Genomic DNA, 14,877 nt, shown 5'->3' on the forward strand with positions numbered 1-14,877 from the left:
AAAATATTTTACTCTATAATGTTTAATTTGTATTCAATTTAATAATAAAGAGTAAAAAAAAATAATGTTTTTTTTAATTATAGCAATGAAAAATGAAAATCATTAAAAATAATTTGAAATATGTTTTTTTATTTTTTATTTTAGCCATATTATGTGTCATCCACTTCACTTCATTAAACCCAAGCAAGCCAAAAAAAAAATGGGTTAAACAGTTTAAAAGGTAATAGATCACTCATTGCTACAATAGATAAATATTTCAAAGTATGATGCTCTAATATAAATAATTTGAAAGTATGTTGTTGTAGTAAGAACAAATGAAAATATAATGTTATAATAAGAAAATTTATAAAAATAAGTTATTATTTCATGTATTTCTAAAATAAGTTGTTATATATACATTTTATTTTATTTTTGTAGGTTCTTATAATTTGATGAGATGAAAATCCTAAAAATTGGTATTGTTATGAATACATATGAGTACATAGCTGATAAAAATGATCGTGTATAATAAAAGTTAAGATGAGAAGTATAAGAAGTGATCTGGACCTTTGATCAATTTTAATCTCATCTCACCCCATGAATTGCGCTTGATACGAGAATTGATCTGGCTCGATGCATCTCATTGGTCTTGAGATTCAATTAGGATTGATCCAAGAGTGAAGATCATCTCTTATCCTTCTCAACATACATTTCATTCTCATCGGAACCCAACACATGTCTCTCTCTCTATATTATCTATTTACCTCTACATATTAAATTTTAAGTATTTACTTGTAACGACTTTTACAAAAATTCCTAGTTAATTTTTTATTTTTTTTGCTTAAAATCCTCGAGAAACAAAAATTGATATTCATGGTTTTAAATACGGTAACGAAAAGAGAGAGACGTGAGCTGGGGTTTCAAGTTTTATGATGCAACATGTTGCGAAAATTATCGAACAACCAACTGCAAGTGCATAAATGTAAATGTTACAACGTCATTTTCATATACGGTACACTCCTATATTAATATATAGACCGAGAAAAGAGGTACAAGTCTTAATCCAATCTAGCTTAATATATATACGCAAGTGATCTATTTGTGTATATATGTTTTTCATAATATAACTTTAAATAAATGGCTGGTTTCAATTATTTTTAATATAACCTTAATGGGTATGTTGGGGATTACGAGTGTGTTTAGATTATTTACTGGGTGTTGGTGAGTTGTTCAGTTTTTGTTTTCATTTAGTGATTTTACAACAGTTGATAACATTGGTGTCAACTTTATCGTCCTTTTTACCATAAACAGCTGTATCAACATCATCAAATATTACAAGATTATGAGGTTACTGGTAGGGGTGTTCGTCATCAGATTAGATTTAGGGGCTGTTTACCTAAACCTTATCCGATAAGCGCTTAACGGTAAAATTCAATGTTTTTGCTTACTTACCGGGTAAGATTTTAGTCTACCAGAACAACATCGTATGTAACAAATTACCCGGTAAGCACTGACCGCGGTAAGAGTCGTCGTTATTACCTACCGGATAAGACTCTCGGTCATTGCCTTCGCTCTTACCGAGTAAGATTCTTGGTCCTTGCCATATTCATCCGGTAAGATAATGTGAGCCGATAAATGCTTACCCGAGTAAGCATTTGATAAACGGCCCCTTGATGGATTTGATCAATGTATGTAATATTTTGTCATCTGATCTGATCCGATCCAATTCAATGGATGATTAAATCAGATCGGTTTCCATCCATTGGATATTACTATTGGTTATCCATTTATTTAGATTTGATCCATCTAATATTTTGATACAATATTCAACCAATTAATCTAGTATTTCAACAAATTATTCATATATTTTTTTAAATTATCAAAAAAACACTACATGTAAATATCAACTAAAAAAACAATATTGTAAAATCTTGATAATTATATATAATTATTAATTGGTTTAATGATAATTGGATGGATTTGAGCACGTTAGTTTTATTGGATTTTGAACTGGCGTACAAGAAACGACCTATCCAATTTGGATGTTCAAATTTTGGATCCGATACGATCCAATTACAATTGGATATCTGATTATGATCGATCAATTATAATTTGAATGGTTGGTTTAAATTTAATCAGATAACTTTCTGCACAACCTTAGTTAATAGTTAAAATGATCACAAAATATAAAAATTTGAAATTTTGTTACACCAATAGAGAAAAAGTTTTGTTATAGTAACACATAACCTTAAAGATCAACTCAACTTGCAAAAAACTGTTAGACCTTAAGGATCCGTTTGGTTTGCAGAATTGTTTTTTAGAGATTTAGATTTTATGGAGGGATTTAGATCTGGAATGAATTTAAAATCATTTGGTGTGTTTGGTTTGTATGATTTGAAATGAAATTGGATTCTATTATTTATAAATAATTTAAAAAATATATAAAAAATTAAATTGCATTTTTATTAATCGATTATTACAAAACAAACATTTTAACATTTTTTAGAACCTTATTGCATATAATCCTACGAAATCCCGTGAAATCTTGAGCACCCCTAAGGATTTCAAAATTGTATGTGTTATAGGATTTCAAATATGGACAATCAAACAAATCAAACATGAGATTGGAATGAATTTGATATCCAAATCCCCCAAATCCATATAATTTCTACAAATTAAACAAGACCTAAGACCATCTATACTGTATTATAAAACATTTGATAAAAACTCTTAAAAATCATTTTTTATGCATAAAGTACTGTTTATTGATGAAATTTACTTAAAATTCAAGATTACAAATAAATTGTGCGTAAGTACAGCATATTAAAACTTCATTTTTAAATTTGTGTAACTAACTATAGATAAACATAATCAAATACGAGATAAAAATTTCATATTGAATATAAAAAATCTAAAATATAGTTAAGATAATCATTAGTTATAACAAAATACTTAACTATTATCTTTACAAAAAATTATATTATTAAACGGTAAATAAATTATTTTGTTATTAAATCTAAATTAAATTATAAATAAATAATTAAATTAAATTAATTACACAAAAGAACAAGAACTTTAAATACTGTTATTGATATATATTTTTTAATTCTTTTATGATATCTTTAAAAATTTATATTTTATTCAAAAATAAAAACATTATCGTTTTTTTAAAACCACTAAAAACTGTATTATATCAACGAAGATAAATAATAAAACAAAAAATCAAAATTGAAATATATCTCGTTGTATTATGCAAACCATCTTCTAATATATCATAAAGTTTCGATTCGAATTTTTTCATAATTGTTATCTTTAAATCTCACTTGAAAATAATATATTCTTAAAAAACACAATAAGTTTTAATATTAAAAATATGGAGTAATTATTGAAGAAAAACACTAATTTCATACAGCGTTTACAGTCTGTGGATTTCATCTCTCTCTCTCTCTCTCCCTCTGGCTTTAAAGTCTGTGGAACGTCTCTGTAGACAAACGTAGTTGCGGCCATGGCTATCGCAGCAGCAGTTGTTATCGTCCCTATTGGCGTCCTCTTCTTCGTCTCTGGTCTCATCGTTAATCTTATTCAGGTATATTTTCCTCTACTCTATATCTTTACTTTCAAATCATTCAATGCAAATATTGCTAGGGATTTGCTCAATTTTATAAAGTTTTAACCCTTGGGATCAACACGATGTTTGATTGCAAGTTATTTCTTCCAGCTCTTAGTAGATTTATACTTTTATGTGTGTGTGTGTCTTGTTGAAATCTCTACTAAGATTCACTCGTTGTGAACTTCTATAAATACGCTAAATCTCACTATGTTTGATTTGTTACTGCTGATTTACTATTTTAGGCACTTATTTTTGTGATTGTACGACCATTCTCGAAGAGTATATTTAGAAGAATTAACAGAATGGTGGCTGAGCTTCTATGGCTGGAACTTGTTTGGATCGTTGATTGGTGGGCAGGAGTTAAGGTGATGATGATTTTATTCAAGTTAAAAGTTTTTAGATTACGTATTAAGTTCGTATATGTAAACATCTGAAAATCGAGCCATGCTAAGAATTTTTAGGGCTTTTCGATGTTCACTGCTTTCTTTGTTTCAGTTTTACCACAAGTGTTTTCAAGAATGCTGCTATTCAAAATTTTGGGGCTAAATGAACTCCTAGGTTCAAAATGGATTATGTGATTGATGATTTAATTTGTTACATTAGGTTTGTGTCTGTGCAAGCCAGAGCAGTAATTTAGATTGTCATAGGAAAATCATTCCTTATCTCTTTATAGACATCATTAATCTGTAATTGACTACCTGCACATCATAGGGAAGTTATTGACTTGTAGTTTTTGTATGGTCTCTCTCACTCTTTCTCCCTAAAAAAAAGTTAGTTTGAGTATCTTCTTCAGTTCTTTGACTCAATATTCTATTATAGACACAATACTTGCTTTTTCTGCTAGTGCCATATTTTACCTAAAAGCTCCTTGTATTTTCATTCTTTGGCTATATACCATAAGTTTTCCTACTTTTGTCTGCTTCTGAAGTGCAGCGGTTTCTACATGTATCTGATTTATTTGTGATCACGTCGCATATAATGTGTAGTTATTCTTAGGAAGTAAAGAATCTTTGTACACTTCTTTAATCAATAACTAGCTATAAAGATCTCAATATTTAATGCCTTGGGATTCATGGCCTCTTTGTGTGTAACCTTGATCGATATATTTTTTTTGCGGTTCACACCGTTTGTTGGCTGAATTTTCTGGGACAATATGATGGTATTGACATAATAACATGTTATAAGAACTTTTGAACTTTAGTGGATCGCTTACCTGCTTGAAATTGGTTAATTTCGTAGTTAACAATGACAACAATATTGATGTTGCAGTTGAATTTTATACTTTTGGTCCATTCTGTTACTCTATTATTTCTCATTTCTCTTTATTTATTGTGGTTTGACTTGGGTTTTTCCCCTTATTGTGGATGGGGTGTTTGTTTGTGGACCAAAATATATCGATATATTTTACATGAAAATTCTATAAAGATTTATGAGGTTGTGTTGCTGCAGGTTAACCTATACACAGATCCTGAGACTYTAAGAATGATGGGTATGTTGTATACTGCTTTTATAATTGTTACTTTGCTCCGTGTAAAGAATWTACTGTTGTTGACTTGTTGCACAATATTTTCGCCTAACCCAGTTCTCTTTCCAGGTAAGGAACATGCTCTTGTCATTGCTAATCATAAAAGTGACATTGATTGGCTCATTGGATGGGTGTTTGCTCAGGTACTTAATAAATATACTCCCTGATTGGTGTTTAATTATTTATGTGTGCATGCCACTGCAAAAGCATTGTTATGGCTGTGTTTGTCAATGATGCTTATGCAAAGGCTTATAGTGTTGCTTTGGAAAAAAACCTATGCAACCAATCGTATATGCTTCTCATTGCATCTCAGCAAAGGTTGTGCTCTTTACTAATATTCTTTTACTTGTCCTGTAACAGCGATCAGGGTGTCTTGGTAGCACGTTGGCTGTCATGAAGAAATCATCAAAATTTCTTCCTGTAAGTATTCAAATAAATGAAATAGTAAAATAGGATGCATATGAAGCTCTTAATATGAAGTAAAAACTTTTTATATGGGATGTTCCCACCTGTATAATAAAACATACAAAGCTCTATTCAGATTTTACATATTTGGAAGTTGGCTTGTTATAATATAATTCTAGACGCATTTGGAGATGCTCAAGTTGAAAGGTAAGCCTATTACCTATGTAACACCCAGGATTTTGACGATTTGCTGTATAATTGTTAGAATTGCTTTTCTGGAGCTACTATTCATCTGCGACACTATTGGGTGTATGAACCTTCAAATTTATTATGTGTAATGTGTGCAACTCTCCCAGAGCAGTCCACAACTGTGGCAGTCCACTAAGATACAACTTCAAACTTATCTGCTTAGGAGTTAGGAAATCAATGTTGTGGTTGTTGCAAGTTCATAGTATTCTTCCTGTCACAACATATATATAACATCCCATATTTTCATCATATAATTGCAATCCATTGCATAACATCTATCATTTTATATTTACACTTTAAGAGATTATTACATGGTATTTTTTTGATACCTATCCTCAAAATGATAGCTCTATAACTCTACTCATTCATTCTTCTATATCAGTCTCAACTCTTGACAATATCAACAACATAAGAAATGAGCACAACCCTCAACAAGCAGCTGAACACATGGGTGAGATCTGTCGTCAATTGGTTTGATGATATGAGCACCATTAGAGAGGAACTACTGATCCTAAGAACGACCAATAAGAGTGTGTATGTGCAAGAATCACTATAGTACCACAAATAACTCTTATGATCATTTTATAAGCATGTAAATATGAAACTGTAACTGGTAACCAACTGGTTATTTTCTCTTCCTAAATCCTACTTACTCATGCTTATTCATAAAGTCAGCCTCAACAATCTATAAGTTGCATAAGAACAAATGAGGCTCAATTTGTTCAAATGAAAGCACCAGATGCTCAAATGCGCTTAAAGATTATGGATCTCCAATATGAAATGTAATTGTAACTCAAATTGTCAGGTAGGAGCTTACCATGAGTCTCAAGTGTGTTGTTGCTTGCTCTTACTTGAACATCATGTGCTCTGGACTTGTACTTTGCTTAAGCTCAAAAGGATATTTGAATCTCCTCTCTTGGTCTTTGAAGTGAAGACTAAGAACATGCTGTTATTTTTATCTTAAAACATTTCTGAACTAAAAACTGAACTAGTAACTTACTGTCAAAAAAAAGCATGAAATGTAACCCTATGCTATAAGGCCACGAGGTTGCATGTTATTGGACCATAGATTGCAACACCTACTAAAAATGGTGGTTTTACAATATGTAATTAGAGAATAACTTCTTTGCTTAAGCCATAAGGGTACAATCTTAATGTAAAAATTAAATTTTTTGTCTTATTTCTGTGAGGGCCATAGGGTTACTATGATGGAACTGTAAGGTTACAATCTCAGTCATAATGATGCGCTCATTGGGCAAAGGGTTACAAGTTTTAGTCCTAAAGTTTTTGTTAAAATCATACATAGACTCTAATGTCATACTGTACTAGCCAGAGCTTTACACGCTTGTTTACGTTCTGAAATTCTAGTCTTTTTTAGAATATTTTGACTTACAATTATTGTTTGAGTACTTAGTTAAGAATAGTTTCTGCTAGTTATAAGTTCATGATAAGAGTACTAAAAAAAATTAGTAGCATTCTTAGAACCATTACCTTTGCTATTTCCCTTTCGGAGCACCTCTCTTTGTAAGCATCCTTTCTCCCTCTGTCAACTATTTCTAGGCTTTTTCCTTACTAAGACTGGCTTAGGGGGTGTTTGGTTCATAGAATGTTCTTTTTGAAGGAATGGAATCCCTCAAAGTTGACTTTGAAGGAATTGGAATGGAATTTGACCGTGTGTTTGGTTGGCGTGAATTGGAATGAAATCTGTTAAATGATTAGGAATCTGCCTGTTTGATTGGTAGAATGTAGGTCCGTAGTTGGAATGAATAAACAAGAAATGACCAAAATACCCTTATTATGATATTTTTTATAATTTGTTTCTTAAATTATAAGTATATTAAAACATCAAGTCATTTAACAGATTAAACCCTCCCCACCCCCACCATCATTCCCAACCGGTTGAACCCTCCCCACCCCACCCTTTTCTTTCTCCAGCAACCGAACCCCCTCCCATCGACATACATGACAGCGAACAAAAGCAACAAAGAAAAACTCAAAGATGTACAGAGGAGGTCTAGTTTTGGGTTTTGATTCAAGAACTTCGAAGGATTTGATTCAAGAACTTCAAAGTGTTTTGGCTAAAGCTTGAAGCTGATTTAAGATGCAGATACAGATTCAGGTTGGGGGTGGAGGTGTTCTTGAGATATGGAATTGATTTTGGGATTTGATTGTAAGGATATGATTTTAGTGATATGTTCTTGGGATTTGTTCAGTCGAGAAGGGGTTGCAAACCCTGGTTCAGAACGGCGGTGGTGTCTGTTGGTAAGTGGTCGACGGTGGTACAGAACGGTGGTCTATTGGTAAGTGGTCGGCGGTGGTTCATAATGGTGGTGGTAAGTGACATTGTTGGTTATGGAGTTCTTCAGATTTGGTGATGGGATTTTTTCAGACGGAGGTCTTATGGGTCTGGATAAATCAAGTAGGGAAGATGGGGATCATTTTGTCTTTTTGAGAAAATGGGATGGAATGGAATTGAATTCCTTCTCAATTGTGATGGAATGACAAAATCCACTGGACCTTGTGGAATCCATTTCCATCTCATAGGTAAACCAAACGCCCGAATGGAATTTGGTCAATGAAATTGATCATTTCAATTCCTTTGGATTCTGTCAGAGTCCAACGAACCAAACACCCCGTAGTGCTTTGAGTTTTTGTGTATATAAGTTCACGTAATGTACCTCTTTTTATACATGAAGATAAAGCTCTTTGGTTTCTCCAATAACATAAAGCAATCCAACTCTTTAGAATCCTCCTAAATTCTAGAGTTGGGATTACTTGTCTACTTCTCATAGCTTCTCAAACTTCCCCGGATGCTTTTTTCTTTTCTATCCAACGCGTAATTCACCAATGGAGTTCAGTTTGATATAATCTTAATGTTATAAAAACATTCGCATTAAGGTTACTTGCTTTGCCAAGTAACAACATCCAGAACTTCACCTATCTGCTCTTGCTAAACGTCCAATAGCTTAGACTTAGACTTCACACTTGGCTTAAGATCATATATTTCTTGTAAGTTAGCGTTATGAAGTTACATCTAGCCTTGTAAGGCTTTTGCGGTTGGAAGTATGTTAGACATTATGCGTATGCATACTCTTTCAAGTACCTAGGCAACTTCTGGGAAATTTCCTAACACGCTGTTCACAACATTTATTTCCATAAACCTAGTTTGCATTGGATGAATACTGTCTTTTACACGACAGATAATGTATAGTCCTTTTTGTGAATTATTTTATCTCTTACAAAATTAATTTTTAGAGGTCATCATATTCCTCTTAAATCGTCATTGATTTCATCCTACTCTCTTCTAGTTTAGTCTTCTTTTAAACTAGAGATATCTAGTTCCTTTTGCTCCTTGCTTGTCTCGCTGGAACATGGCTCATCTTGTCTTTTATAACTTCTAACCATATTAACTAACTTTTGAATACTATGACTTCCCTTCACAATTTGAATGGTACACAAGCTTGCATGAAACTTATAGCTATCTTAATATGGAATAGAGTTTCAAATTTGTGGTTTCTTATCAATATATATGAGCTTATTGTGAGAGTAAAACTTCAGCATGCTTTGTCATTGTTAAAGAAATTCAACGTTTATCGCCGAAAAGGAAAGAAAAAAAGGAACTTGGAGGAAGGAACTGAAGGAGATGGTAAAACAGAATGTGAACCTGACACTATTCTTTTATTAAGTCAGCCTGTCTTACTCTCTTAATATGGTCAATATCATCAAACTGTCGGTGACTACCAACTAGGATGGGTAATCTTTTTCCAAGAAGGATTTGGAGACTGATGAAGACAAAATGTTACATGTATATGATTTTGTAGTCCTTTTCTGATTTTATTAGTCATCAGATTTTTGGGCCTCTGTTTGATCTTTACTCATGTATTTGTAGGCTTAGCACGTGTTATTTCAAAATGATGTTACCACTTGCTAAGGTGAAGCTGTTCAATATATGCAGGTCATTGGTTGGTCAATGTGGTTTTCTGAGTATCTTTTTCTTGAGCGAAGCTGGGCTAAAGATGAAAGTACTCTAAAGGTATCATCACACTGATTTAGTTCACTTATGCTATCTAGTATGTTTATGTCATTCCTCTTTCCATCATCATACACAACTATGTTCTCTAAGCCGTGTCTTCTTTTGTCGTCACTTCTTTCTTGGACATGCTAAATTGCTAAGTGTGTTTTGACTTTTTGACTTTGTATATCGCAGTCAGGTCTTCAAAGCCTAAAAGACTACCCTCAGCCCTTTTGGTTGGCTCTTTTTGTCGAGGGGACCCGATTTACTAAAGCAAAGCTTTTAGCAGCTCAAGAATATGCATCATCAATGGGGTTGCCTGTTCCTAGAAATGTTCTAATTCCACGAACAAAGGTAATACACCATTGAATCTACCAGCAAATACCAAGATGATTAGCTAAGGATATCCTTATGATTTCTATTTATGGGTCTTTACCTGCTCATTTAAATCGTTTGCATGGTGCATTTAAGGTCCATGATGTGGAAATAATTGCTTCTGATTCATTCGTCCATAGTGTTGTCATATCTAACTTTATGGCCAACAAAATCATTGGACGGATATATGTGCCAACCTATCTCCCTATCAGTGGGAGGATAGAAAGCAAGATATGCATCTCAGACCATTATTTCTGCCACTTTTGTGTAACTAGTGTTTGAAGATGAGAAGCTTGAAAAGCTTATGGAGATGAACTTTTGATGGATGGGTTATTAGATGAGAATCAATTTAGTAGAAATATCCAATGATCCAGTGAAACCAGTCTAGACATGTTATATAGCATTTAGTGTTAAACTTTACCCTCTACACCCTTTGGTTAATACTAATCACAAATTACTGGATGTTGCAATTTTCTCCCTTAAGTTGGTGCCTAGATATCTCATGCACAACTTGGATGAAAAGAAGTAACAAGAACAGTTAGTCTCTGCAGTTTGTCTTGTATAATTTACAACTGCCTGATAGCGAGTTCAATCTCCTAGTTTTTCCTTAAGAAAGTGTGTCCTGTTGATTAATTTTAGTTACAGATTACATACAGATTGTAACTATATCTAGATAATTCTTCTAATTTGCAAAGGAAATAAACCCCTCTTATGTCATGATACTGCTTTACGACACTAGGTTATGTTTTCAAGAAGCCAACAAAAGAAAAGATACACTATGCCCACTTTTCTTGTTATGGGACTTGGATACTGCATGGTTTACACTCATATTTACTCACACATCTTTATATTGTAACTGTTTATTTCTCAATTTGTCCGAGTCTTGGTGATTCAACTTGCTTGTTAATGATTCATACATGAAGGCATGTCGTAATCATTAGCTGCAAGTCGGTTTACTTTTTGACAAAAATAACCATATTTCTCTGATGTCTTTCACTCCTGCATTTTACATTTTTTTTTCAGTTTTATTTTCATATTTAGTTCTCCATTTTCTTTTAATTTAATTATCATTTTCTTTTTTGTTTTCTTTTGTTTTGATATGGGTTTATTTTTGGGTAAATCATTCAATATTTCTTTCATCGTAATGTTGTAACTTCTCATATCGTGTTATTTAAGAGTATATTGAACTTTTTTGTAAAAATAATGTTATGCTTACACAACAATTGCAAAATAATCCTTGTAATGCTACATATACCAAAATTTCAAAATTCTAGCTTCACATTGTAATGCAGTCTATTGGTTAGCTTCATATTGTTCTTAAATTATAATGTGATATGGTTATCTAACATTTACATTATCATACAATACGAAAATAGTTAGAGGCAAGTTCAGATGTTTCTTATAGATCACTTACCAAATAGTAATTCTCATTCAGCACCAATTCCACAGGGAATTCTATCATGCATGACAATTTCAGTTTTATCAAACACCACCTACATGTGGTCTATAGTTCTCAAACGCAACCAAGTAGTTCCTGCATGTTATACTGCTTTTTACATAGTTTAATTTACTTATTATTATCATTAATATGTTGCCAGGGGTTTGTTACATCAGTGAGTCAGATGAGATCATTTGTTCCTGCAATTATTGATATGACTGTTGCTATTCCTAAAGATTCAACTCCACCAACAATGCTGAGGCTCTTTAAAGGCCAGTCTTCTGTGGTAAGCCTTCTTGATCTTAAGTTCTGGCTATGTAAAGATGAGGTGCAGGGACAAGGGGGCCCATTTGAGAGCATGTCAACTCTTATTTATTTCTGCTCTCTCGTGATAATTTGATACTCAGAAGTGCTTTATTATATCCCTTCCATTTTCCTTTACTCATCATTTACCCTTTCTGGTCCCAGATAAACTCTCATGTATCTTTGTAAATTGCACAAGTTTCACGGCCAGCATCTATGCCCTTGTTTACATTATGAGTAGAATATTTAGCTGTTCTATTTTGCTACTTTTCTTTTTAATAGGCAGAGAGGGAAAGGGAATATTTATGTTCCATGTTGCCGATCAGATTGCTTTAACACCCTGAAAACATGCCTATTTGAACTACAAATATCATGAGAAGTATTCATAGTACTTCATTAAAAAAATTATTTATTTGCTTATGGTTTGTGGCTACCATATAAATCAAGAAGAGGGATGAATCAGTGAACACAGATGTGAAGCTTCCAGCGTTAGTCTGTCACTTTTCTTGTTTGGAAAAAGAAGCTCTGCATAGGCATTGCTCACAGGGAATGGAACCTTGAATATTAGCCCAATCACTAGGAAACCAATAGTTAGTACTAAACTTTTATGTGGTTTTTGGTTTTTATACTTTCAGGTTTGATATACAGAGAATTGTTTTTATTGGTAACCAGCCAAAGTGAAAATGGAATCAGCCGCTCTTATCACAGTTTGAAAAAACCTTCCAGACAGATTAAGTTTAATTATTAAATCCAGTCGTTAGATAAGGCAAAATGTGCAGAAAGTAGTGATAGTATTTTTCATAACCAGGATGTGATGGTCTTTTGGTAACTTAGTGATTTTGTCATTCTAATCTTTGTGCTGGTATGATCAGTATATTAGGGATGATCTGCTTATAAACCGAGGAATGTGATGAATAAAGGGATTTTTTTTGTGCAGATTCATGTCAAAGTCACTCGCCATTCAATGAAGGATCTACCAGAATCAGATGAAGCTGTTGCACAATGGTGTAAAGATAAATTTATCGTCAAGGTGTGGTGCATGCCTTTTGAGAGTCTTCAATTTTCTTTCTTTATATGTCTTCACAATTGGCTATTATTTTTCCTTTTCTTGTTTCTGTATTTCTTCCTTGTTGAAGCTTAATTGATTGTTTTGATTATGTTTCTCTTGCTGTCCTTATCCACAGGATGATGTATTAGACCAACATAAAATAGCAGATGCCTTTCCTGATTCAGAACTCGTTGACATCGGCCGACCATTGAAGTCTCTAGTGGTAAGAACATAGTTATAATAGACTTAAGGCTTATGTTTGGCTAACTGGCTGACAAGCTAGCTGTTGGCTGATACTTCCTCCGGTCCAGAATAAGTGTGCACTATAGAAATGGCACACTGTTTTAGACATACACAATAATTACACTTTTTAGTTAACCAATTGACAACTTCACCCTTGATTAATTTCTCTGTAAATATTGTGAATTAATCAAGGGTAGATTTTAGAACTAGTTATCTATTTTTGAAACTAAACACTTATTTTGGGACATACATAATTAGGAATGTAGACACTTTGGGACGGAGGGGGAGTAATAAGCTAGCTGATAAACTAGTTGTGTTTAGTAAAACTAGCTCATATGGTAGATGACAATGTAAAATTACCTTAAATGACATGTTGAAAAATTAATTGGAAAAATATGAGGGCATAATTGGAAAAAAATGGAAAAAAACCTTTGGAGCTTATTGAAACGCTACTAGAAGTAGCTTTTCAAGAGCTAACTTATAAGCCAACCAAATGAGGCTTTTTCAAAAATCTCAAAAAATTAGCTAAACATATGGTTGCCAAAGCCATCTCTCTTATCTTTCAGGGTGAGGCCATTATAGTGACTATTCTCTCTCATATGTTTACAAATATAATAGGTGGTTGTTTCTTGGGCATGCCTGCTAGTTTTCGGGACCTTCAAGTTCTTGCAGTGGTCTAATCTTCTATCTTCATGGAAGGGCCTCACATTCGCTGCAGTTGGGTTGGCAACTGTTACCATTTTAATGCAGATCTTGATTCAGTTCTCTCAAGCGGAGCATTCAACGCCTGCAAAGGTGGCCCCCGTGTTGTCTAGCAACGGCACTGTACGAGAAAAGAGTCAGTAAGTACAACTTGTTCTTGAACGGATTGACCAAATAGCCATTCCTCTTCATTTATGAACAGATGTGTGTAGTAAAGAACAGAATGAATATCAATCTATCTGGTTAACATTTTCATCAGCTAGGTTCAGTTTATGGTAGTGGTTTCAGTTTTATGGTGTCTCTTTGACACCCATAGTTTCAGAGATCTCCGACAACCATGGTGAAGGTTGCGATGGGTAAAGGTTGTGGCGGCTTGGATTTTTCCAGTTCTGCAGTTGTTGGTTCGAACCATGGTTGTTTTGTGGCTCATGAGAGAGGTGGATAACGATGGTGGGATTGTGTGGTTCAGTGGTTTCAGTATTGTGTTAGTGTTACGTTTAAATTTGGTACTGGTCTTGGTGGTATTTTGATGATTTTTTTTAGTAAAGTAGGGTCTGGGTGGTCTAACAAAACCAGACCGCAAACCGCACCTTTTGATTATTTTTAAAGCAAACCATAATGTGAAACAGTGCAAACCGTCAAAATGGGTCCGGTTTAGTTTGGTCGGTTTTCGTGGTCTGTTGGGTTTTCTAAATGCTTTCGAGTGGAGTTAGGTTAAGCTGTTAACTTATGAAATAGGTCACTCACTGCACATCTCCACTATGATCATGCTACTACTGTTACTGTCACATCTCTAACCTAAACCTCAACACTACACCATTATTGTGTCTGTCACAACTGTCACTCACCCGCACCCCATCTTATCCCAACCCACCACTAACCACCATGCCACAACTACTGTTGTCATATCCACCCACTCCTAGCCACCCGACCTCCATCCCACTATTGTTGTTGTCATAGCTGCCATCCCGCCCCACCGTCCTGCCTC

At 33.7% G+C, this 14,877-nt stretch overlaps 1 protein-coding gene across 1 annotated transcript; it reads left to right on the forward strand.

Moving 5' to 3' along the window:
* The first annotated feature begins 3,408 nt into the window (after nt 1-3,408).
* On the forward strand, nt 3,409-14,428 carry LOC112505821 (1-acyl-sn-glycerol-3-phosphate acyltransferase 2-like). The gene is made up of 11 exons (XM_025109838.1): nt 3,409-3,565; nt 3,832-3,954; nt 5,039-5,078; nt 5,184-5,257; nt 5,475-5,534; nt 9,724-9,801; nt 9,976-10,134; nt 11,754-11,879; nt 12,834-12,926; nt 13,081-13,167; nt 13,806-14,428. Exons 1-11 carry the CDS (start codon nt 3,485-3,487, stop codon nt 14,031-14,033), a joined length of 1,149 nt encoding a protein of 382 aa, XP_024965606.1. The 5' UTR covers nt 3,409-3,484; the 3' UTR covers nt 14,034-14,428.
* Nucleotides 14,429-14,877: the final 449 nt, after the last annotated feature.

Source organism: Cynara cardunculus (assembly GCF_001531365.2).
Source record: "Cynara cardunculus var. scolymus isolate 2C chromosome LG 2, CcrdV1, whole genome shotgun sequence".
NCBI classification, from domain to species: domain Eukaryota; kingdom Viridiplantae; phylum Streptophyta; class Magnoliopsida; order Asterales; family Asteraceae; genus Cynara; species Cynara cardunculus.